At 43.0% G+C, this 26,196-nt stretch overlaps 1 protein-coding gene across 2 annotated transcripts in view; it reads right to left on the reverse strand.

The window, feature by feature from the left end:
- The window catches only part of gli2a (GLI family zinc finger 2a), a 75,969-nt gene extending 50,223 nt beyond the window's left edge, over positions 1-25,746 (reverse strand). Inside the window, exons 1-2 of one of the 2 annotated variants that reach the window (XM_020099731.2) lie at positions 25,239-25,746; positions 9,758-9,891 (exon numbers count right to left, since the gene is read on the reverse strand). In XM_020099731.2, the coding sequence (XP_019955290.2) occupies positions 9,758-9,872 (115 nt within the window). In that variant the 5' untranslated portion in view covers positions 9,873-9,891; positions 25,239-25,746. The remainder of the gene's footprint in view (positions 1-9,757; positions 9,892-25,238) is intronic. The other variant, XM_020099732.2, reaches the window with a different exon arrangement.
- Between the last annotated feature and the right edge of the window lie 450 nt (positions 25,747-26,196).

Below are 26,196 nucleotides of genomic sequence, written 5' to 3' on the forward strand. Positions count from 1 at the left end.
CAGAGGGAGGGAGAATGGAAGAGGGGGTCCAGAACTCATTGAGGCTCTCTGTGAGCCCTCACCCTCTGTCCGGGGCTTAGGGCTACTTCCTCCTCTGTAATTAAGAGGTTATCCCCCCGCGCAGTGGAGAAATTAAACTGTAAAACCGTGCAAGGCAAATTACTGCTTTTCCTGGGAGTTAGAGGAAGTGTCTTGATATGTAAACAATACCCCCTCTTCAGCTGAGTACCCTCTCTCCCTCTCTCTGTCTCCATCTCTCTCTTCCACCCCCCACCCTTCTTTGTTCTGGGAGATTTTCAGATGGGCCAGATACTCTCTAAATCTTAAGACTACAACTCTGGTGAATAAAGAGGATTTCCAGAACCTTTATCGCCCAACCATCTCCAACCTGCTCTGCCAAAGCCAACACTCGGAGAATGTGATCAGGCAAATGAGAATGAGAATCATGCAAATACAATAAACAGACACAAACACACAATGTTTTTGTTTTGATGAGCTGCACATGCAACTTGACTTCATTTGCATTTTCTTATGAAACTAGTGACAAATTAATACGTTTACAAAACCGACCAATTGCCAACTACCTGTCTCCAAGTACAAAGCTTTCAAAATACCTCAGGGAGGTGTTTATTGACTGCTTTGACATTCTGTGCTTACTTGCTGAGGAAGCACCGTGCCAGAACACGCCAGACCATGAAAGTTGATGCCAACCTTCTAATCTCTGATAAGACAATGGTCTGACCACAGGCCTCAGGGTCAAGCATCCTTACTAAGCCGGTTAATTTGAGGATTCTCTCCACACTGGGATTTACAGCTTGTTTTCTTAAGCTCTCTGTCCACAAGGTCTGAACAATGGGATGATGGTTAAACTCATTCCTTTTCCTTTTTCAGTCAGCAAACAGCAAAATATTTCACAGCCAACACACATTATCTCTGTAGTTTAAACACATAGAAAAATACAGTATGTATTGCCTTAGTGTGACTGGCTAAAACTTAACTTTAAACTTTAACCCCTTTAAGATGAATATGTACTTTTAGATGGTCTACCTTGTAAACATAGAGGACTGCAACTACTATTCTTACTTTTATCATTTCATGACTGAGTGATCTGTTCTGATCTAATGTAATCTGAAAAAAATACCTGCACCTTTTCCTTTAGCCAAGAAATAAGCAAGGTCTGTCATATTTGCTTCGCAAGCCTCATCTCCACTGTTTGTGTATTCGTTTGTGCGGAACTGAGAAAACTAGGAACATGCAATTTTCAGTTCAGCATCATAAAATGTATGATGACCGTGGTCAAGCTGATAAACAGTGCGCTCGCAGTGAGCATGCGTCAGAACCATGTCTGCCGTGAACATGTCTGTATTCGCTGCTGTCGGGCGGTGACCCCGCTGCTCTTTGAAGCAAGAGCCAGGAATTCTCCGGCTTAGCTCGAACACTGTTGGGGAAATCACCTGGCAAACAAAACACAACAGACTTATGTGCTATACTAACGCACACAGGCTTTCATTCAACAAACCCTTTTCAATTGCAGACTGTTCACTAGGCAGCCGCCTCCTTCCAGAGTGATTAACCTCTGCAATGCAGTAATCACAAAATGAGGAGTGTAATTATACTTTCATAGAGCAGCAGTTATGGGTGTTTGTTTGACAGACAGGGGGTGTGAGGGTTTTTTCATTGGTTGTTATCTATGAATGGACGACTGACTTTGTACAACACAGACTTGAAATTCAAACTTGTCTAATCTCCGCTCATCTGCAACTGGACCAAAATATCACATGTCGGCTTGTGAAGAGGCTTCGTCTTTCCATTCTTCTTGTTTACATTTCATGTAAACTCTCCGCCTGAATCTGGTTTATCTCTACCCTCAGACCAGTTCACATTTTCTCCTCACATCACATCATCTTCTCTCTGAGTTTAAGATAATGTTATGATTAAATAATTCTTCTACATTCACTCTGTACATGCCCATACTGGTTTACAGTGTCATTACAAAACAAAGAAGTCAGAATGACACTTTATGCATCTGTTTTCTTTAATATATGATCTGCTTTGTTGGACGTTTGCCAGCTCCACCATGGATTTGTTCCATCTAAAACCAGCACTGTAATATGATCAGCCGATGGGCACATGTATAGTGGGAATAGGGAGACTTTTAGATCCACCTCTCAGACATCCTGTTTCTTTCATACCAAAGAAACTACCCTTTCCACCAGAGACACCACTCAATCATCTGTTGCTTTATTCCTGCAGCTGTATGATGAATGCATTAGAAAATCAGTTTTCCATATGGCAGCATTTTGTTTGCGTTTTTTCCCAGGGACCATGACAACCACACAGGGGCCCTATGACAGGCTTTTCTGTGATTACAGAGCAGTATCTAACAGCAGCACAGTCCCAGAGAACTTTCTCACAAAGAACATGGCACTGTAGCAAACACGTGGCAGTCGGTGGACATACTTCTAATTCTGAAGTTAATGTAAAATGACACCAAATTCATCTCCTATTTGTGTCTGATAAAATAAATTTAACTCAAGATCCACATAAACTTCTCTGTGCTTTCAACCACACTTCATGGTTTTTACAAAGAGTCATAAGTTTGATTAGTTGATCAAACCCCTGAGCTGGCTCAACTTGCTGAAGAAGACCATTAGATGTGGTTGAAAGCTCAGTCAAGCTAGAGTGAGATTGAGTTGAGATGATTGAGCCCACAATGAACTCACCTGCTCATAATGTATTTGTATTGTCCTCATATCTCAATAAAATATCCATCTGAAAGCTCATTTAAACCACATGGTCCGATCAGGTGGCCTGGTTGTGGAACTTCAGTTGATACATGATCATAGCAGGGTTTTAACACATTCTGGGAAATAGGCATATTCTTTATTAATTGTTGAGTTCTGTATATTTGAATAATGTACTTCGGGCAAGGCAAGATGTTTCCTCCTGCTTGCAGGTTTTATGCTAGCTAAGTGCTTCAATCAATCTTCTAATTTTAAGACAGCAATTAAGCACATTTCCCAAAATTTTTAAATGTGTCCAAGTTCAAAAGTGTGATCATCGGTGTCCACATTATGTGATCGACATTCCACACTCAGGTCTCGTGAAGAAACCCGAACCAGCTCTTTCAGCTGTTGAGACTTAAAATTAGAAAATATTGTCATACGTGAGTGTTCCTAATTTTTACCCTTACAACATTCTTTAAATATAGAAGAAACTAACTGTAGTAGTAACTGTATGTGGTCCTCTGACATTTCTTTGTAAAGCCTTCAAGTCTTTCCTCTCTGATTATTTAGGAGAGCCAGTGAATCTGTAGGCAGGGACAGTCTGTGTTTGTTATACGTGTATCCACTTTATTCACCTTGGTAACCTCATCTGCTTATTTTGCTGGTTGCACGGTTTACTCATCTGTGACCTGCCCTTGGGTTGAGGCCAGTAGGTGTTACACTCCATCTGGAGAAAGATTCACCCTCCTGGAGATGTGGCCATAAAAATATATCATAAAAGTTTATTTTGTCAGAGATGTTTATGGAATTGCTCCACCTCTGTAGGACGGTTTGCTATTGTGTCCTGATGTGACCATTTTGTTTAAAACTTTGAACTCAGTTCACTTGGTCGGACCACTGCAGGCTGGCAGATGATGTGTATGAACACGTCTGGCATTATGTGACTGCCCCTGAGCTCTCAGTGATTAGGCTAATTGCGAAATGCTAAAGGAGGCTAGGAAGCACCAACAGTGAAACCTTAGATCTGTAATTACAAGAAGCAGCATTTCCCTCTGGAAGACTTTCACTGATGGAAAAAATCAATTTCCCCCTCCTCCTCCTCTCCGAGGTGGCTACAGCACAATTACACAAAGCATTCGTTTTAAAGACACTTATTGCCCATTGGCTGACTGAGGCTGAGAAACAACTGAAGTAGAGTATAGCACACATTTAATAAGAGGCACACTTTTTCCCTGGAGAATAAATGTTGATGCAAACTCTGCGATGTGTGTATTGTTTTGTTTTTCCCCGTCTGCCTGAGTAACTGCAGACATACGCGTCTCTTCATAGGTGAGTGGGCCTCTGTGCTCCGTGCAGCGCAGCGACTGATTTCTGTTCCTCCAGCAACATTTCTGCGAGGGTGGACAACAGCTGTGTCTGCAGGCGAGGGTGGCGTGCGCGTGTGTGTGTGTGGGGGGGGGGGGGTATACAAACCGGAAGGGCCTGACCACAAACTGTCCGCCTTTAGACCAACTCAGCCATAGGAACCAGGCGTGTTTACATAAGTGCCTGCCGCCCGTGTTTACAGCCAGAGCACATTTTTGTTTTACCATGTCTAAACTCCTCAGATGTTTATTTTGCTTCACTTGAACTGTGAGTGTTAGGGCTACATTAGCGGATGAAAGTAGCTGAGGCTGGCAGGCTGGTGGCTCAGCTCTGATGCATAGTGAGGTTTACACTGGGTCAGGAAGATTTGAGAGTTCACAGCATAGAAATGCACGGGCATGGACTTTCAACAAGTTCTTTAATAATATGCAGCGTCTCCCCCGTCCAAAGAAAGCGGTTGCCTGAGGCGACACCTTAAAGGAGACGAGAGAGCCAGGCACCTTATTGGGCTGATTCCCATCAGCCTAACAAACAAAATAGGCAGGAAGTGTCTTAGAGGCAGGGGCATGGATTACACTCATGCATGCTGGGAAAGAGCTTTCTGTTTAAGAGAGGATGAAGCACAAAAAAGAAAAAGGGAAGTACAAGCCAGTGAGAAGGGAGAGACTCGAGGGATAGGGAGAGAAAGCTGGCTGACGGAGTGCTGGTTAATCCCCTAAAGCATCCATATATTGCCTCCACCTTCTCTCCCACCGCTTGTAAACTGCAAGGAATGTAACATGTTGTCTTTGGGCCCTGCATGTGCAGACGCCTCTGGTACAGAGAGATTTATATTTGCAGACATTGCCCAAAGCATACCATGTTGCTTTTTTAACTCTGGAGGCTTTGAAGCTGAGGCAGAGCGTTCCAAAGAAACAACCAATATCAGAAATGTCCTCTCATTTGAGCCTGATTTATGTTTCATAACCACATTAGAGACCTGCCAAAGGCTGTCAGTTTTCCACTGAGTCAACATGCTATAGGCATTTGCTCAAAAACTATAGTTGGAGGACGAGGCTGCTTAATATTGGCTTTTAAGACTGGGTTCTAAGCATTCAATAAAATAAACATTTGTCTTGTGATATTCTTTTTCAAAACTAGAAAGACATGTCTCTATAGTGCTTTCAACTTCTTAAGAATTCCTCTGAACTCTGGAGCTGGATTCAGCTTGGGGTTTCTTTGCTTACGCACTTCAAGTAAACATGAAAAAGGAGCCAGGGAAGTTATTCAGAATTCAGAATCAAATAAAATGTAATGATAATACATGTATATACAGTATATTAAGCTGCAAAACCCTTGTGACCAATTGCTAAGAATCTCTGGAGGAGAGCCGTACTGCCTCCTACTGCACTTCTCTCCTCTAAGTATGTAGGCCAGCTCTGCTGTGATGAGAGCAGCCTGTAATGAGTGATGATAAAGGCAGCGACTGCAGCAACTACTCAAGGCTCAACAACCTGGGTTTATGGCTTTCACACAGCAATCAGCAAGGCCAAATAAATAGAGGAATAAATCATGAAAAAACACAATGTTCCCTGTATGTTTTCACTTAGCATATCTAATCTTAAAATCCTGTCTTGGCCAGCCAGTTCCCCAAAGCGAAACTCTAGATAACACAAGGAGAAAGAGATGTGAGGATGAAAGTTGGAAGAGGAGATGAGTAGTGACTTGGAGAGCAACCAAGTTAACTGTGTATAAAATCCACATGAATTACTATCAGCACCAATCTCTGTAATCCGTACAGTCAGCTGATCAAGTATTTCAGCAATACTGGCTGGTAATATGTGCAAAAGACAAAAGAAAATGAACAAAATGTAGGTGTAAACTGACTCTGACACTGAAGCTTCAAGTTTGCAAATAAAGGGCCATGAATTGAAAGTAATTCCGGGACAGAAACCATATCAGGCCCTGTTGAAGTCATTCTTGGAGGACAGCCGGGAGTTCCTGATAGTGTGCAGCTATAGACTCTGACAGGAAAATAAACAACATCGGGACTTGGTCAATAGGCCTTCCTGTAAGCTTGTTGCTTGCATGTCTTCTCAAGTATCAGGAAAGGCATTATTGATATGCTGCAACAAGACGTTTCTGCAGATGACACCTGATAGAGCTCATTCTCTCAACAGCGGGGATACGAACAAGTACTTTGGGCTGTTCAAAATGAAATCCATGACATGTTGGATTTAGGAGCCGGGGGACATGATTCTTGTACGTAATTTGATCCACAGCATTTCTTTAAATAGGCAGGATACATACTGTTGCATTGTACTACACACTTCACCTACATGCTCAGGAGCAGCATGGGCATTGTGGAGAACAGTTTTTTCTTTATTATCTTTTCACTCAGTAGAACACCTCAGTTAGCAGGAGAATAATTGTCCTGTTATTTTAACTAAGGTGCAGGGCCAAGGAGTCAAACCCAAAGAGAGCACAGAGGTCCGACATGAATGCAGACACTCCTGCATAACCCCCCATCCACCATCACTACCCCCACCCCCTCAACCTCTCAGAACCACAGCAGCGTAAGAGCCTCATTTAGGAACACAGAAAGAAAGGCAGAAATCTCTTTCTCAGGAAGATTAGTGGCCGTCCTCCCTTTGGAGTAGGCCTGTGGCCTGTGGATGGAGAGGGAGATCAGGGTAAAGGGCGTATTTATTTTTTCTAGGATATTTTTCTTTGCCGCTGGGGGGACTGACCTGGTCTAGAGAAAGGCCCTGTGGCCAGTGCAGAGACCCTGTGGGAGACCCTTAAGACTCACACTCTGCATGAGCCTTATCCATGATGGCCATTATTAACACTCAGATGCTTATCGCAGCAAGACTAATTACACTAGACTTCTCCTCATCCATCTACTCTACAGTCCATTTGCTCCTGCAAGACTAGAGCAGGGGTGATTTAACTCTATATTCTTATTTAGAGACAGCAAGTGTTGACAAAGGTTAGGAGATTTTTTTATGCTGCCTCTCAGTGGCAACCTTCTTTGGATGCAGGACACATCAAAGCTGTGAATAATTATATGTAGACATGTGTTTTATATGCTGGAGAACATCAATTCATGGCGGGGTTCGCAAGTTGTGGCCAGACTCTAAGAAAGATGAACATAACACACTTGTTAGGTGGAAATAAGAGAGCGCATCTGCTCCACTGGCCTCGTACAGTCAACATCAAAGTGAGGGATGATGGAAAAATTCTCTTTGGCAAACTTTCTCAGTATATAGGGCCGTGAAATAACAAGTTGGCAGATCTATGTTTAAAACTGTCGCTCTTCCTCAGCTGAGGCCACAGGAAGGCAGCGAAACAAAGCACATGTGAGCATCCTTACCCTCAGATTGTGTGAAATACGGAGGACGAGGTGCATCAATCACAGGTATTCCTTTGAAAGCGTGAGATGTTTTACAGTTCTGGAAGCGGGCACCTAATCTGAACACATGTTACTCTGACATGGTTCGGCACAAGCTGAAACAGACTCGTAAATCCAGAGGGCCTGGGAGTCAGGTTGCAAGGGCCGAGCCTGTGGAAGCATGCCCTGTAGCTGTGAGACAGATGCAGGCAGTCTCACAAAATGTGGGTGCCCACTTAAAACATTTAACAAGGCCATGATAAAGACGCCTGATTCCAATCATCTGACCTGAACCTGACCTGTGCTCCTGTGCCAGCATCCATGGCTGCTATTCTACCTGCTCTGTTTCCCCTTGGAGCCCGATATGCCTCCATATATCTCTGCACTCGAAGACAAAGGAGAGTTCAACAGGGCACGACATGTCTCCGTGAAACAAAAGCAAAGTAAGCTCTCATGAAACAGGTTATGAGATTCATGGCGGATGACTGAACAAGATGTTCTCAGATTATTTCTACTTTTTGACTGTGAAGTTTTATTTTCATGCATAAAAAACTATAGCATAGTATGCATAGTTTTGAGTAATTTGTGATTCCAACTCAAATATGAGTGAGTTGAATAAACAAAGACCATGACTATATCCCAACTACTTGATTTATTCACACTTGTCCCACATTTTTGTTTGCACATGCTCATTATTCTTAGAACCAGTTCAAATAAAAAGAAGGAATAATCAAATTAAAAACAAAGGCAAAGCTTTAAAACTATCTACTGAAATCCTAATGTCCTACTTCTACTGATCCCGTGTGACAAAGTGAGCTTTGTGATGGCAGGCCACCAGGCCCTTCATCAAACAGTAACACAACTTGAATGATATGTTTCTGCAGTGGCCCATAAGATGATGCCAGTGTGTCTTCCTGGGGGTTTCCAGTGTCCAGCAGCCGGAGTTAGTAATTTATAACAGTGGTACCTCAGAGGCCCGAGGAAGGTCCTCCAACCTCGTTATGAGGAGTTTTCATCACACATTCACTAATGAAAACATGAGCTCTCATCTTTTAATTATGACCCCATTATAAAGGGAATCTTGCACATCCTGCACCCTCTGTGTGACCTCACAAGCACAAATAAACCCTGACGGGTGTGGAGAGACTTTTTTTTTCTGTTTTGCAAGGTTATAGAAATTCAGCCCTCACAGCCTACATCACACACAATGGTCATAACTGTGTAAAAGAATGAATAATTCAGGGCATGGCAAGCACAATATTTTCTTCTTTACTGTTTTGAAAAACTTGTGGCCTCTTTGTGGAGGTGCCAGGGAGTGCGCACTGAAACGTCCTAGTTTCTCACCCTGCATCCCCAAACAATTAATGCTCATGGCTCCTCTCATGGCAGGCCACCAAACCCATCATTAAGCAAAAATACCGCCACAATGTCACACGACATCTTGTTAGCATTTCAAAGGTCCCTCCCTCCTCCCAGCCTTTATCCGAGGCCTCTGATAGACCGTGTTGTCCACTGCTATGCCAGCCTTTTAAGTAATTCATGAAATTTACACTCGGGAGGTGAGAACAAGGTCTTTCGACCTCATTAAAGCATTTTTTCATCACCCATTCTTTGACATCTCTGAAACATGCAGCCCCCATCTCCGGGTCTAACTCTTTTCATGTGCCACCCAGCAACTTATGTGAGTAGCCATAATGTTCCAGTTCAGTGCACTGCAGAGTACAAGATCCTGGAGAGAGCGCATCAGGATACAAGACTGCTGTACTACACTAGTGCTTCAAATAGAGCCACAGTACTGCCAATGAATCCATACATTTCAATTCATTTCAATCACCAAATAAATAAATTTACTTGTTTACATCGCAATTAATTTGTGTCACACACACACACAAATAACAGTTTGTTAGGAACAACAAGCTAAAACTAATAATAATAATAGCTTGAATTTATATAGTGATATTCAAGGGACCAAAGCTAATGCATACTATTGCAGCAGCCATGCATGTATAAGACCTTCATAATGTTCAATTTGGACTTTGTGGTTATTTTGCAGGTTGCAATTTGTTGTGCTATTGAATTGTGTAGTGTTTTAGGGATGGGTGATACCATTACTCTGTCCACAGAGAGGATGGGCTAAATAACAACAAGAACTGTTCATTACAGCTTTGCTAGGCTGTTTTATTAGATTAGGTTTAACTGTGTCAATCTGATAAAATACCAATGTCCTTCTTCCAGTATGTCAAATATAATAATAGTTTAAATCACGTGTGAGAGTATTGGGAAATTGCTGTACCTCTGGTCAGGGTGGTGGGTGAGGGCTTTTTTGGCAGTTCTGAGAAGCTGCTTCCATCCAAACCTGAACCCTTACACTCCTTCTTCTCAGTGGCTGTTGGAGCTGAAGTCTCCATGCTGCTCCTCAACTTCAACCTGCAGAGGCAAGAGAGGGGCAAAAAAATGTGGTCGGTTAAGTAATGCACTGTGCATTTCAAGCAGTTAGATTGGAGAATTTGTTGAATTACATTGAAGAATGGAGCAGTGATCCCCAACATTGCTGAATCAATTAATAGCAACACCTACAACAATAAGGTCACTCACTATACTAGAAAATGAATTTCCTGCAGAACATGCAGTCTGAGTTGCTGAATAACTTTACTGACACAAGCTGAGAATGCATGATGGTAAAAAGTAGAGGACAGGATCAAGCGAATGTGAGAATATCACAAGGTCCTTGTTTGATTTCACTACTACAGCAGCCTCCCACAGACTCCCACTATGAAATTCAAAAATATTTTAATATTTTAATAAGTATGAGGAGTTGTAAAAAATACAAATGAGAGCAGGAATGTCCTGAACAAGCTGAATGTGTTGTTGCTGGAAATCAGTTGAAATAGCCTTTGTCTGTGCGTGTGTGTGTGTGTTTGTTTATGTTGAACTACTAAATATGGTGAAAGTTTGATTAATTTCATTAATTAAAAAAGTTTTGACTTACTTTTTGTCATACATACAAATATTTTTTTAAATACACAAAGAACATTATTACTGTTTGCACTGCAATTTCTCTCTTGGTGTGTGTGTGTGTGTGTGCATGTATTCTGTCAGTGTAACTGATGTCAGGTCAGGCCCTAAACACACATACAGGTTTCTCAGTTTGATAAAACAGCAACACTCCTCAGTTCCAAAAGTAAACACGAGTGAGGTTTCAGCCACAAACTCTGTGTGAATACATCCACATGTCTGTGTCAATGGCTCAATAACCTGGCAAAGTGCCACTTGTTGGACTGGATGGGACCCGCAATGTAACCCTCTGCCAAGAACAAACAAGACCCAGTCCAGTGGTCTGGGGGTGGGTGGGGTCCTCATTCCACTCTAGTTAGCTTGGCCTTCACTTTGCTGCCTGCTTTCAGACACAGACGAGAAAATGTCTGTGTGCTTTGACAGAATGCTGAGATGGGGGGGGGGGGTCTGTCCATGTAAGGTCAGCTCACATCATTATTTTACTCCAGCGTCTGAAGGCTTTGAGGCATTTAATGAAGCGCTCCTCTTTGCTCCTCACACCTGTTGGCGGCTGTGGGAAGTTGCTTAGTTAAAAACGTAACCGAGCGTAGCAAAGAAATCATTTTGCATCCTCCAGGTTTTTCACAACAAGTCTTCATGGCTTGACTTGGGTACAACAAGCTGAAACAGCAATTTGCAAATTCATTTTCTCTGGAGTCAGAAAAAGATGGAGGATTACATGAACATACTGAAAACATAATCTTTAAAACATGAGATGGTATAAATGAAAATAGTTATGAGCACAGAGAATCCTGTCACTAAAGCCTAACCATGACTGTTCAGTGATGCCGAATGTGTAAAGTGCCGTTTTTGGTTTCATGCAGCTATCCAACATGTTGTCCTTTATTGTGAGGTGTATGTACTAGCAGCCATGTCTGTGACCCTTCCGAGGTGCCAGTCGCCTGTCACCGAGCCAGTGTAAGCCGATTAGAGGTGGGCGACTAACAGGTTTAAGCTGCATCTGTTTCTTTTTTTTCTGGTGCCAAAAAGTCCTCAAGCTATAGCCAGGGAGCCGTCTCGTCTTGGATGCCTCTGTCACTCTGACATCACTTCAGTGATTAATGTGCTCCTTCATGGGCCTGTATCGCAGAGTTTGGCTAGAGAGACGGCTCTTTTTGGTAGTGAACCCTTTTGGCTCAGAAAAGGTGTGCACATGAACACATCGGTGCTCACAGCAACAACATTTGCCTTTCAAGCAGCCTGCCCCTTAAAAATAACCGAATCCTCCCCTTAACATCACCGACTGATGAACATCTGGCACCGTATGAATAGCTGTTTCCATACCAACTATTTGCCGTTGCCTCTGAAGCTAAATCCAATACTTTGATGACAGATTTGGGGTAAAAGTACCTGCAAAGGCCATTTACCAAAAAGCTAAACATTTAAACCAGTCAAGAGAATCCATAAGTAAATAAAAAATGCGTGAGTAAAAGTGCCATAGGTTTGTGTTTCTCAAGTAGTGGCCCCAATTTCACCCTAAACCACCCCCACCCACCTCTTCCCATAATTCTCTGGAGCTGTTACATTTGCCCCGCTGCTCGGTGTCTCCCTACAGGCCAGACCCTGCGTTGCCCCTGATGACAGGAAAGCCCAGCTCTGACAGGCTGGTACAGGTGTCAGGAGCCAAGTGGACAGATGGCAGGGGCCAAAGGCGAGCAAACAACAAGGGTGCGCTTCTTTTCCCATCTTCTGGTTGGCTGGGCAGTCCGTTGTGGCACGATAAGCCCCCACCCATTCTACCCTTTCCTTACCCCACCCTCTGGTGTCATGGAAGCTTAAGAGAGCGGGGCAGTATTACCACCACTCACAAAACACACTCACCAAACTCTCAATAAATCAAATAGTGTTTTCTAATCATGCAAATAAAACTGTGCACTTTACGTTGTGTCTGATGTGGCATCTCTTATCCGTAGCCATGTCACGAAAACTCCGATCATGAGAAGTGATGTTGCACAGACTGTCTAAAGGCTGGGAAAAGATGCCACAGGATCAACTTCACTGTTCGAAGGGAATGCTGGGAAGTGCAGAGTAAAAACACCATGGTAAAAAAAGAATCTCTCAGATTACTCCTTTAAATGATTTATTCAGTCAGTTTCAATGCAAAGCTACTTTTTTCCTGGGCTGGACTAACCATATCCGAACATTTTACAGTGAGGCTGCTTTGTTCTTGTTCCTTCTTCCTGCCACACAACCACAAAAGTGGACTTTTTTCCATAAAAAATGTCTCTATCTTACAAACATTTAAATGAGGTTTATAGAAGAATCTGTGTGTGTGTGTGTTTCCCAGACGAGACGGCAGGTTCAAGTGCTCTGTTAGTGAGCACACAAGCCAAGAAATATGTCTTGTATTTAATAAACTCAACAAATTCTTCTGTGCTATTTTCAAACACAGTTCACCCACAACAGGAAGACTGCAGGACTGTAAAATTGTCATATTTAATGATTCATAACCAAAACAGGCAGCAGAGAATGTCCCTCTGTTCTTTACTGCACAGGACAGAAATACTGACAGTGAAGAGTGTAGTTTATAGCAGAGATTGCACATCTTGATTTTCCTCTACCAGCCCTGACTCTGATGGACCATCCAGACATGCCACTTAACCACATGAGGCACAGGAAATAGACTGAGGTAATGGGGAAAGTCACTGTTATGTTTTCTCCTGCCAAGGTCAGTCTTAAAATCATAAAAGCGATGGATGATTCCATTTGTTTCCAGTGCAGAATAACTCCTTTCTGGAGGTTTTACCAGAAAAAATAGAACAGACATGTATTCCATTTGACAAATGAATAGTAATTAGTAATTATCTTCCTCCATTTGCAGATTACTACTCATTTAAGGAGAACAGTCTCTCAGCCTCATCTTTCTTTTTTTCCAACCGATCTGCTTCTCGCTGTTAATTTACCGCAGGACTTTTGTTATGAGACCTGGTTTGTGTTTTCCTTAGCGCCTCGTTCAGTTTCAAGTGTTCCTCTCCTCCACTACCGTTCAGCGGCTCCCCTTTCACCAACACTGAAAGGAATGCAAACACACATCAAAAGAGGCCCTCTCATTTTGAAGATTTCCAGGCTTTGCTCTTCTTACTTTCTTCCTCCCTATCTTTCAGTCGATGCAATCCTTATGCTGGTAGGCTCCCTTTCCTGGCAGTGTGCACACACACACACACACACACACGGAAGATTTGCACTCATGCAATGAGACACTCACCAACTGCTGTCCCACACGCTGCTCACTTGGCAAACACAGAGAGATGGATAGGTGAGGTCTCCTTCTCTCCATGCCACCTGCAGACCTACTCATGTTTCTGACGCTGACACGCATGCAGGTTAACATAACAACCATCAAAAGCCAAAATATGGCTTTGTTTTACATATTTTTGTGTTTTCATCACAGGACGGATATTGACATTTTTGAGGACTGGCTGAGATTGAATGAAGCTACTTAACGTATTTGGATGCGATTTTGCATGAGAGACAGAAAGTTGCTAACTATACATATATTTTTTCCTGTACTATAGCTTGAATAAGTATTCACATGTTTGCAGTGACTTCAGAGAATAAACAAAAAAGTCCCTGAGATGCTGAGGTCGGACCTGAGCTACCAGAATACGTCAAAAAGAGGATTGTATTAATTAGCTGGTGCTAAAGAGTTATCACCACATTACCATTCACTGTGATCACAATAACAAATAACAAATCTAACTATCTTACTACAAAAATACTCTATTTGATATATGTGGAAAATATTTCCAATTCAATGAGGCAGCAACATTTTTAAGCAACGCAACATTTGTATCAGTGCAAATGAACATAAACATAAAAAAGCAGTTGTATTCCAGTGACAAGATCCAGAACTGATGTAAATCCTCACACTGAGCTCCTGATTTCTCCTCTGTCACATCTGTTCAGTCAGGTGTCATGTTTAAGAATAAGCATATTTAATCTATATCATCATCAAAGATAAATGTCATGTTAATCCCTTGATTGGGCACAAAAACAAAATTGTCTCCACTCAACAAACAGGTCAGAAAACGATATACTTGGTTCGGACCGTGCGTCTCTTTTTTCCTAACTCCTTACAGATTCTCCTTCACATCTTTCTTTGACATTAGGAGATTTTCCAGTGGGGTCAAATGGTTTGGAAATGTTAGGAGATGTTTTAGTGAGTATAAGTGAGACAACACAAAAGGTCAACAGTCACGCCACATATCGAGTGCACTTTTATGTTAGCTATGTAGAGAAGTTAGTTAATTAATTGATTTTTTTAAAGAAGTGGACTCACACATTAATTGTAGAACTCTGTGTTAATACTCAACTGAGGAGGACATGGGGAGTTATAACTGTGTCCAATAACTCCTTCATTAAAACAGACTTGATTAACCATCCAGCCTAAGCACTGCTTCTGTTCTTAACCCTTCACACAGTGAAACACTGAGGAGGAATGCTGGAGCCTTCAGATGTAATTTACAGGTGGACAGGTGTCAAAGGTGCTGGAGGAGTCCACACAGGTTTCGTCTTTCCATGTGCTTCAGTTGTACAGTCCCTTCACTATATTCAGATCCGGAAAGCTCCTTGCATAATTCAGATAAAATGCAGCTGTTTTTCCCCTCACGTGTTCAGCCTGAATCACTTCCTTCATAGCTTTGCAACAGTTTCATGAGACACCTCTAATTTTATTTCCCAAATGTTCCCTCCATGAGAGATCTTCTCACTCACCAGATATTTCCTTCCTTAGAAAACACAACTAATATTCAGTCCTGACTGCTCCAGTGCCTAAAAGTATTTTTAAGACAGCAACAAAACAGACAAAGTAATAAACATTTAATGTGAATTGATCAGATGACCACCTGTTCTCTACCTGCCCATATCAAGCATCACACAGAAAATATTAGTGAATTAGTAGCTAAAGAACAAGATACTTCCCACAGCAGCTGGTGGAGACCAAAACTGAGCTTAAGCCATTTTTTTTAGACCTTAAGAGAAAGAATTAAACCTTTCAAGCTCTATCCAAGGAAGTCTTGGCACAACAAAATTTCACTCAAAAGTTTTGTTCTATTCCTTCCATTGCTCACTCTTATCATTATTCTCAAATTGACATTGTCATATTTGATGATCTCTGGTGTAACTTTGTACTTTAAAAACTGAAAGGGTTTGCGTTACCAGAAAAGATATCACAACGCAATCAATATCAGTCCAGGAATGTCTTTGTTGACAAGTGATAAAGTGCAATTGACGGTGAGCAACAGAGACTTCTAGCAGAAAACAAGTTTAAACTAGGACAGGGCACATTCTCTGTGGGTGAATCACTTGTCTTTGGAGAAACACGTTCCTGTAAGGATTTGAAGCTCAGGTCTGAAAGGTCAGGAAACAGACCGTGAGATCTCTGACAGCAGCCCATCAGCCATGAGTCTGATTTACAGGCTGAGACATCACTAAAAGCATGTATAGATTTCAGATCTCTGGGGAGGAGAGTGTTCAAATCAAGTTGTAGGTTTTCTATAGTGAGTGACGATTCAAAATATTTGACCTAGAGCGTGATGTGTCCATACGTGTTGATGTTGTTTTCAAAGTAGTCATGTGAATCAGGGCTTGTTAAATATTTTCTCCACCATATCCCAATCTATTTTTAATCTCATGTCTGTTTAAAACTTTCACAATCTGCAGGCTGCAGACCATCCAGTGGATTGCAGAAGATACAGAGTAATGAGCAGCTAACAACTTGTGTAATATAAAAGGCATCTAAAACAGCAGACAAAAGCCTTGTGGATGAGTTCTACCCCACCCCTGAACCTGACCTTTCCTGCTAGTAAAGGCAATATCCTGTGGTTGATCTTTTCGTCTCCCTCCACCAACAGAAAACAGATGTGGAGCTCAAAGCCTACACATAGTCCCCGGCGGGGAGGAATCTACATAGATGCATTTGGGTTTTGTTTGCCAGCAAACACTAACTCAGGGGCACAGAATCAACTTGCAAATTAAAGAGTAGTCCACAAATTTAGCATGGCACTCCTATAACATTGTCAGGCTCATGGCACACACTTTAAGAAAAGGATCAAAATTGATACGAGCGCACCAGAGATGTTCGGTTTATGCTTGTAGCAGCTGAAGTCTCTGGTCTCAAGCAGAGATGAGGAAACAGCTACAGAGGTCAGGAAAGCTCACTCCCTCTGGAGCCACAAAAGGCTTTCTACAGCTTTTTGATATATGCAGTTGTTCCTCTCTGACTCTAATGTGTAGAATAGGTGGAGTTCACTTTGAACATACAAGTAACAAACAGGAAGGCCTAGGCATCATTGTAGGACCAAATGTTTCATGTGCTGAAACAGTTAGTCAGTAGCCTCATCTTCTAGGGACCATACTGTATGTCTTAACAGTCAGTTTGGACAGGAATGCTGGACCAACCAACTGACCAACCCCTTGAGTCAGAACAAGGAACAGAAAGATAACTCTGGAGAATAGTTTTTCAACTTTTTATTGCTTAGAATAAAAACAAGTTTTGCTGCCTCTTAATGACCTATAACAATATTGTCTCCCTGAGACAATTTAGGGAGAAAAAGAGCTTCTTTTATCAACTATTCTCAATGTCTGTCTCTGGGACTGATTACCCGCCATTTCACAGCAAGGCGGAGAAAGAGGAAACAGAAGCGGGGTAAGCAAACCGGGCTAAAGGCTAACCCGTACAGACCAGTGCTCCTGAGTCTGTTCCTTGCCAACTCGAGGAGATGGATGAGATAAGAATGAGAATTACGATATGTTACCTCATTGCTATGCATCCTGCAAACAACTGTCTAATGGTGTGGTTTGATACTCCAGACAATTTTAAGCCCCTTTACTTTGTGTGACTTGATATTGTCTCAGGTGGGATGTTCCATATGCCCACAATAAGAGGAGGAGGAAGTATGGATTTCTTGTATGTATTTAATACTCAATGGTCATGTTATCAAATGTATCATGTTTTCTGTATTTTTAATATTTATATGAATATGTTGAGTATTCTCTTCTTTGCACTTTGGTACATGCGCCCAGGAATCGCTCTCTCAGTCGGCAGTTGGAGCAGAGATCTGATGCAGTCCTTGTTTCACGTTATATCATTATAGTAAAAACAATCTAAAGAGAGCTGCAGTGTTGTGGTGTGTCCTGAACTCCCTAAATGTGTGTCTTTCTTTTTAACTACTTCCAAAACAAAAGCACATGCTGTCTGGACTGGGCTATTCAGACAGGGGACAATGGAAACACTACCGCTTTTGTCCACAGAGGCGCCAAAATCAACCAAAAGTTCCTTAAAGGACCTTTAATGAAAATCTTCACTCACAACTTAATGTAATGTGTTGTTTTTTTTGCTGATGGTATAACAGCTGAATGTTTTGTGTGTGTGTGTGTGTGTGTGTGTGTGTGTGTGTGTGTTACAGTCACAGCTGTCACCTGTGCCACATTGCACACTGCTGAGTGGAGCCGGCTTCCTCTGTGAAGCATTTGGCCAGGGTCATTCATCTTAAATGTGCTGTTAGCACTCGCTCTCAACAGCTTCAGCTGTCAATAACTTTGGCAACTACTTAAGTCAAACTGGCTTTTTGTGTGTGGTCTAGGTATTACTCCTGTTGTGAGGACTTAAATCTGTTTACATAGTCACATTAGGGAGACTTGTCTTCCATATGGACACAAAAAGTCTTCATGATGGAAATCATTACACGCTGAACACGTTTTGGTAAGAGTACGGTTAGGTTTAGGTTAAGGTTAGAGTAACGGTTGGGTAAATATGGTCAAGGTTAAATATGGGAGACATGTTTAATCTTTGTGTGTGTGTGTGTGTGTGTGTGTGTGTGTGTGTGCATACCAAACCATGGCAGATTTGCTATCCAGGGAGTTAGCGTTTGGCCAAATCAAAGTTGGCATCTCTTACACTCGTTGTGGTTCAGCTTCCACATTGCTGTGGTGAATTCACCACTCCAGGAGAAGTGTTGTCAGTGTGTCTGTCTTGTGCATTGCTGGCTCATAAGACCAGCTGCTGCTACTTCAGTGTCAGATCTAAGGCCTTTGATAACAAGAGGGAGGATCTCAAGCAGTGTCAGTGTGAGTGTGTGTGTGTGTGTGTGTGTGTGTGTGTGTGTGTGTGTGTGTGTGTGTGTGTGTGTGTGTGTGTGTGTGTGTGTGTTTCTGGTGACCCATCAGTTGCAGCTGTCACAGTACGTCACCAGGTGACATCTTGTGGTGTCAATTGTAACTAACAACAGGTTAGTTATCAGCAATTAAAATGATCCTCTGTCTAAAATATACTTGATTTCCCAAGAATGGATAAATCTGAAAGAGCTGAATGTGAAATAATGAGCTTTGAGAAAACTGTAGCTCAGATAAGGGGTCGAGGACTTTGAGGCAGTAAAGGTAGAAGGACAGCTTTCTGTCGCCTTGAGCTCTGACACATTTTCAGTTTCTGTTTTCACAGTTGTTCTCCCCATGACAAGTAACATGACTTTTGTGTGTAAGATTTGTGAGGTGTCCCTTTAATTGTGTGTTCTGCGTTACATTGTGTGTGGGCTGAAAGTAATAAATGTGGCTTAAAGTGACAAAATTAAATAAAAGCTGCATTATGACCACTTATAAACACAAGGTAACAACCATTTTTAAGATTTCAAGATGCAGCATTACTTCCACTTCCAGTTGAAACAGTAATGGTCTATTCATTTTGAGCTGTTTCCAGTCTTGATGACCACTCAAAGTGCTTTACACCCATTCATACAGTGCACAGTGCAGCACGTCCTCTATCACTCATCACTCGCACAATGTTGGCACAGTCGTCAGGGTCAATATGGGGTTCAGGATCTTGCCCAAGGACACTTTGGCACTCAGGATGAGGGAAGCTGGGATCGAACTGAAGGCCTTCTAGTAACTGGACAACCCACTCTACCACCTAAGCCACAGCCGCCACAGTAGTAATTAACTTTACTGTGTAAAAAGCATTAAGTCTTTCACATCGATATGAATGTAGATCTGCTGTCTTCACCAACATTTTCGTGTCCTTGAATTCATTATGACTGACTGGTTACATTGCTGAGTTCACTCTGAGAGCAGCCTGACATTGTTAAGTCTTGCATGTGAAACAACTGAGAGCTAGGAAGGCCCAGAACGTAACCAGCACAGTTTTCATCCCACTTTCTCTCTAATGAGCTGATTACAAAACATGAGCAAACCTCAGTCTGGCCTGGAGCCAGAGTGAGAGACACGGAGAGAGAAAGAGAGAGAGAGAGAGAGAGGACATGATGGCAGCAACAGGCATGTCGTGAGGGTGGAGGGAGAGGTTAGAGAGCTGGTTGCTAAAGACAACCACATGTCTCTATATCCAAGCTCATTCTGACTCTGTCTCTTGTCTCCAGCTTCTATCTGAGCGGAGACTGTGGCCTGGCACTGAGTCAGCACCATTTGGAGTCTAATATCTCCCATCATATGGAAACGTGAAAGAAAAAGGAGCCCAACCACCCTGCCCTTGAGGCTGCGTCGACTCTGTAGCTATGGGAGGGCCAAGTGTAAATCATAACTTACAAACTCTTCACCCTCCCCCTTCCCGACACAAACCCCAGAGTTAGCAGCACAAACAAATCCCACTACTCCTCCTCTTTCTTTCTCTGTATGTTGGCTCGAGTTTGTTGTCAGTGGCCTCGGCATAGACCACTATCTCTGCCTCTGCATCAGTTTAGGGCCTCAGGCAAACATCACAGACAATACACCATTGTCTGCGAGCCTGTGTCAGTCTATCTCAATGGCTCACAGTCACATAGAGATGCTTGTTGGGTGTTTGGAGAGGAAGTGATAATGATACAGTGGAGGGGAAATCATGATCTTTTCCCCTCTTGCACTTATAATAGTGGTAACAGCTGATCATCTTTCACCAGCCGGCAGTAGCCACAGAATGGAGTGAGGGGTGCAGACAAGAGCCACGTCATATGACACCACATAGGCCTCAAATAACAACATATCATTATTTGCATCATTTGCAATGGAGTCTCAAAATTGCCTGTTCTGCCCAAACAACAACTTTCCTAATTCTGATAATAGATCACCACCAAGATTCTGGATGGCCACACTAGGGAATCTGGGAGTTTCAGTCATAGAGTAGATAAAATGTATTCGTAAGGATGTGGAGAGCATGATGAGAATGGCGAGCAATGTTTTTGAAAGCATACATGGTGGAAAGTATGTCATAGAGTAGGTGCAGCACCAATGCAGGTTTGTGAGGTCAGTTCTTTGTCATTACCTCTTATTTAACACCTCTAAGAATAAGGCCTTCCATCCAGTGAGTTTCTATTTTTAATATTCTTTCCATTAAAACATTTTAGTGCTTGAAAACAAAGCTCCCGACTGAGTACAACATGCAGGTTTAGGTTATGAAGCAGTGAAAAGATGATCCCAGAAATCCAAGACCCTCACCAGCAGTTCAAAACATGGACCACGTCTAAGATATTATAGCTATAACACGATTGCTATGAATTAGCAATCCCAACAATTCAGCATTGAACTACTTCCTCAGACACTTTGAAAAAGAAAGAGGATCAAAATGTCTTCGACCCCAAATGGTGGAAGTTGCGGAAAATTTATCAGCTTTCATGCGGCAACCCCTATTTCTTTACATATGCATTACTGCGGTAGAATTACTCACACTCTCTGTTCTCATATCCCACCTTACTGTGCTGGTTTGTTTAGTCATTCAAAAAAACATAAATAGTTTTCATCTCATTCACTTTCACATCAAGTGAAGAGTGTCAACATTTGCAGATCATTTTAACATCTGATGTAAAAACAGAACAATAGTAAGCTAAGTTAAAAATCAAGCCTGAATAATTATGGAAATAAATGTGCAATAAATGTAAAATCAGCCTGTCACTTTCCATTGTCCTGAGAGTTTATCTTGTGTTGAGATAATGAAATCAGTCTCACCATCCCCCTCCTACAAGTAGGTGACCTCCCGTGACCTGGGCAGGACACACACAGAAGAGCGGGGCTGCAGCCACCATTGCTCTGTTGTAGGCTGATAGACAATGATGATGTTACTGCTGAAATGCTTTAGGGAAACTGGGTTTCCGATGAGTCAGTTGTATGAGCGCCGGGGAGTGTGACAAGAGCTCGGCCTCGGCAAGACGGGAAGATCTTTGTACTGTGCGAGTGATGACACATCATGCATCACACAGGGTTCACTGTATACAAGACTGAATGTGTTGAGGTTTTCCTGTCTTTGTAGAGATAATGGAGCTGGCTGTGGTCTTATGTTTTTTCTTCTGCAGTTTAAGAATAACAGAGACGCAGGACAAGGAACAGGGTTATTAGACTTGGATATAGAGTTTTCTTGAGAAAACCTGTTTCTACAACAATTACACATGAGTCCCTGCTTTAGATGAAGGGGGAGAGCCTCCAGTGACTGATGGGCTCAATTGGCCAGTAATGAGCTTGTCAGTTATTTTACCATGCAGCCCTTAAAATGGCTTGTTAAACACACATCAGCCTCCACTCTGTTTTCCAACATCGTGTGAGTGTTGGAGGCCATACGACGGGAAAGTGCTCCTTTGACGGCAGCGCTACAATCCACCCTGACCTCAGGTTTTGTGCCGGGATTTGAGTGTCCACTCATTGCTGCACTGGTGTAAAGATAGAGAAGCGCGGGGTGTGGGGGTGAAACGTGCTAAACCCCCCCCCCCCCACTCCCAAACCTCACCCTCCACTCTCTCCCGTCGGATAGGATGTGAGCCTATTTAACCTCGCGCACTTGAGGGAGAATGAACGGGACGCCTCGACAGGAGTGAAACAACAGGCGTTTGGACCGGCGGAGACAATCCTGTGCCGTCCCACATTTGAAAAGCAAAGGATTCAGTGAAGGGCTCTACAGATGAATGAAAGCGAACGTCTCTCTCTCGTTCTGCCACTTCTCCTGCCTCCTGAAGTGTGGACTGTAAGCGACGGTGGCATCGTTCAACACGTGGCTGCGGGCTCCAGGCCTCACAGTCCTGACACAGATCCAGTCGGATTACTGAGGCTAATTCATTTCTATTTGTTTCAGTGAAAGTTCAAGTAAAAAAAGGTCAAAAACACAAGATGCTCTTGACTGACCTGAAGGAATCTAAAACTGAGGAGTTTTCGATTTCAACTTTATAGATGAGGTGCTGGAGTCAGTTACTCAGGTAGGATATCCCATATTGATATCAAACATCAATCTGGTGCTGACTCAAGTTGAATGAGATATCTCTAACGACATGGGGCACATCTTTTGTTTATAAATCTATGTTATTCTATGTTTTTTAATTAAAAGTTATATTTATTTGTTACATTTTACTGAAGCAATGTTTAAGTCACGCCTGATGTTGCCTCACAAGAAAGAACGATACAGTATCTTCCACACAGTGAAACAAACAGCGAATTAATTAAACACTAGTGTCAACTAGTGCACATAATGTGTAGCTGAGGGGTCAGATATTTTTATTTATTTTTTATATTTATTTTAAGTTAGGACTCCCATCTTATCATACAAGTCAGAGGCTCCGGAGTTTCTCAGGCCTAAAAGTGTCCGGATGAGCCCATGTGAGCAGGAGATCCTCTGGAGGATTCACCGCAAGCGAGCGTGTTGATGACTCGCGCTTAGAATGCAGTTACTTCATTGTAAGCACAAGAAGAACACAGTGATGTTGAGACTTTACACTCGAGCTAAATGTTAATGCACAAAACCATTTTCAGTCAAACACTGTGTGAAGCCTTGCACTGACCCTGAACTGTAGCATGTTCAGCAGCAGGCCAGAGGTTTACACAGTGCTTAAGGGAAAAAGCAGCAGCTCCCCTTCATCCTCAGCCACTAAATTCCAGTGCAAACATCTTTCGACCAATGAGGCTTCTAAAAAGCCTCCACCACACCACACCACACCGAACTCATCCCCATCATGAGGTGACAGGCTGCTGAATGGCTCCACTGGTACAGTGCGGTGTCTTCGCTCAGTGAAATGAGATTTGAGTCGGGGTTGGAGGCATTTTCTCTCTTTTTTTTCCCTCTTCTCCGACTTTTGAGTTTACTCAGCAGGAGTGGGTGGTTGTGGTGGAGGAGGAGGAGGAGGAGGAGGGGATGATGGTGGTGGTGGGGTGCTCCTCCCCCCCTCCTCAGTCACTCAGACTTCACCCTCCTCACCCTCTCCCCAAACCCTCCTCTCTGTCCCTGTACGCTAGACTTCATCGGTATTTGCTTTAAACGCCCCCCCAACTCCCACCTCCTCTCCTCCTCCTTGGCCTATACCCCTCCAACACACACACACACACACACACACACACATTCAGTCACTCCTTTTCCAGTATTTGATTCATTACATTTTCTGCCGATTTCCAGAAACGAGGCAGAACTTCAGTGGATCAATAACATGGGGCCTGTGCTCAGAGGCGATGCACACAGCAGCGGCCAGGGTTGTGGAGATGAAAGTGACACGGCCACTATGGGTCTCTGAACGCCGCAGAGCAGAGCCCCCGAGCTGAGGCTGAATGAGCTGAATAGGCTCATCCATTCTTCACTCCTTTCACTCTCCGTAGGCCCTAACTGTTCATTCCTTACAATGGGCAAATGCACTAAAACTTTTTCTTTTTTTTTTCTCATGCAAATCGCCTCAGCCCTGCCTGGATTTGTCATTATGTGAAGAGGAAAACACACATGCATGTATTCTTACTCAATTAAACTGTTGTGTTATTTGAAACTTAAAACATTCATTATTTTTTTATTTACCTGAATTATTCCTGAACCCCAACGTTTTCCAACTTTTCTAGGTCGGTGTCTCATAAGAAAAAAAAACCATCATCCAAGGATCTATTTGATTTTCAAATGTGAATTATATGCACCCAAACACACTGTTTGTTTTTCAGTAGGATGTGGGCCAAAACAACTAACAAAAAAAGTGGGACTCATGAGTCTGCACATGAGTTTGGAGATCATTAGCAGCGCCCGTTAGATAGAGGGTAAAAGCCAACAGCAAATATATCTGGTTAAGGGCCCCACAAAGGCGTCAAGTGTTTGTTGACTGCTCAGGCTGGAGAGCAAATAGTAAACTTTGAATCTTTGATCAATAAGTACACATGTCACAGAGAGTGATGAGTCCATGCTGCTACTGACGCTCTGCGCCACAGGTTTTGTTCTTTGCTTAGTAGCATTAAGAGATTAAAAAGTAAAGTGCTCTGAGAGTGAGAAGAGAGAGTGACTGTGTGTGTGTGTGTGTGTGTGTGACTGTTAGTGCAGTGTGTGATTGTTTTTCAAGTGTGAAAAGAGAAGAAAGGTGTTTTTCTTGATGTTGGGAATGAAGTTGTGGATTTGGATTTGCAGAGTTGGTTTAATCTTTTTCATCTTTTTATCTTGGTTTCAACCCCGAAATTTCACCAACTTCGCATTTTTTGGGGACATCAGAGGAAAACACTACTACAGTTTGTGTTCAAGTGTTTAAAGCCGTGTGGGGGGGGGGGGGGGGGGGGGGTAGGCGCCGAGCATTCTGATCACATCTCTTCCCATATGGATCAAGTTGCAGGACAAGAATTTTTTGGATTCCTGTGTCAGATAAGTTCAAAGTGCAAATGAGATGTGAAGCTGAGCCTCATCTGCTGCCCCGAGCAAGGCACCAGATGAGGAGGAGAGAGAAACACTTTGGCAGAAAAACACATAAACATATACAGCGCATCAATATGAAATCAACTTCTCCCAAACCATCACCACACAATGTCCTTACCTTCTCTGTCTCTCTCCTTTCACGTCTCAGCCGCAGCTCTTCCACTTATTTGTCCGAGGAAAACTTCGCCTGGAGTCGGATTCCCGTAACCTACAACGACTGCGCTGGCACCACCATCGAACGCAAAACGCGCAAACAAGCCTCTCTGGACCTGACGCGAAACTCCATGAACCGACTTCGAAAAACTTTTTAAAACACGCAAAGTTTGCACGGCATTGCCGCCCCTTCGGTCCCGGAGAGAGTCTCAGTGCGCGGCACAAGTCGAGTCTAACTTTTTCTTACAATCCATCTTCTTCCGAGGAGGTGCGCTCTCTTCCTTACGCGCGTCCTCAGCAAACTAACCTCGTGCGTAAAAAGATCTGCGCCGTTGTTGTTTCTTCTCTCGAGTAAAAAGTTTGGGAGTCGGAGCGGTTTGGCTTCACTCGGCAGTTGTTGCAGAGACATGCGGTGGTGTTGAGATCCTCAAGCTGCCGATCTGTTTTCAATCCCCCCCCCCCCCCCCTCTTTCTCTGCCCCCTCCACCATCTCCTCCTCTCTCGCCCCCCTCGCTCCCTGGTGAGTTGGGCCATTTGCTGCACCAGATGGGCCGGGCTAACTCGATCCAGCAGTGGGAGACGGCAGGGAAGTTAAGATAAAGTTTCATTTATTGTTCGATTTTCCACGGGCTTTACTGCTGTGGATGTGCTGCTGCGGCCAGTTCTGTCCTCGGTTCACAGTTGAGTTATCAAACATTAGAGCTGGAGGAATCAGTGCTTTTTCTGTTACATGAAGTTCCTTAAAGATAGAAAACGAGAGCTTTAAATGTCGTTTATTTTCCTCCAGTGTTTCTTTGAGTGGGTGGACGTGTAATCAAGACGCTCTCTGATCTCCAACAAAACCAAAGTCACATGTACCAACAAATGCACCCAAAGCCTGTAGTTACAGCCAGGGCTTGTTGATTTAAAAAAAAAAGAGGAGA

Source organism: Paralichthys olivaceus, chromosome 10 (genome assembly GCF_024713975.1).
Source record: "Paralichthys olivaceus isolate ysfri-2021 chromosome 10, ASM2471397v2, whole genome shotgun sequence".
Taxonomy (NCBI): Eukaryota; Metazoa; Chordata; class Actinopteri; order Pleuronectiformes; family Paralichthyidae; genus Paralichthys; species Paralichthys olivaceus.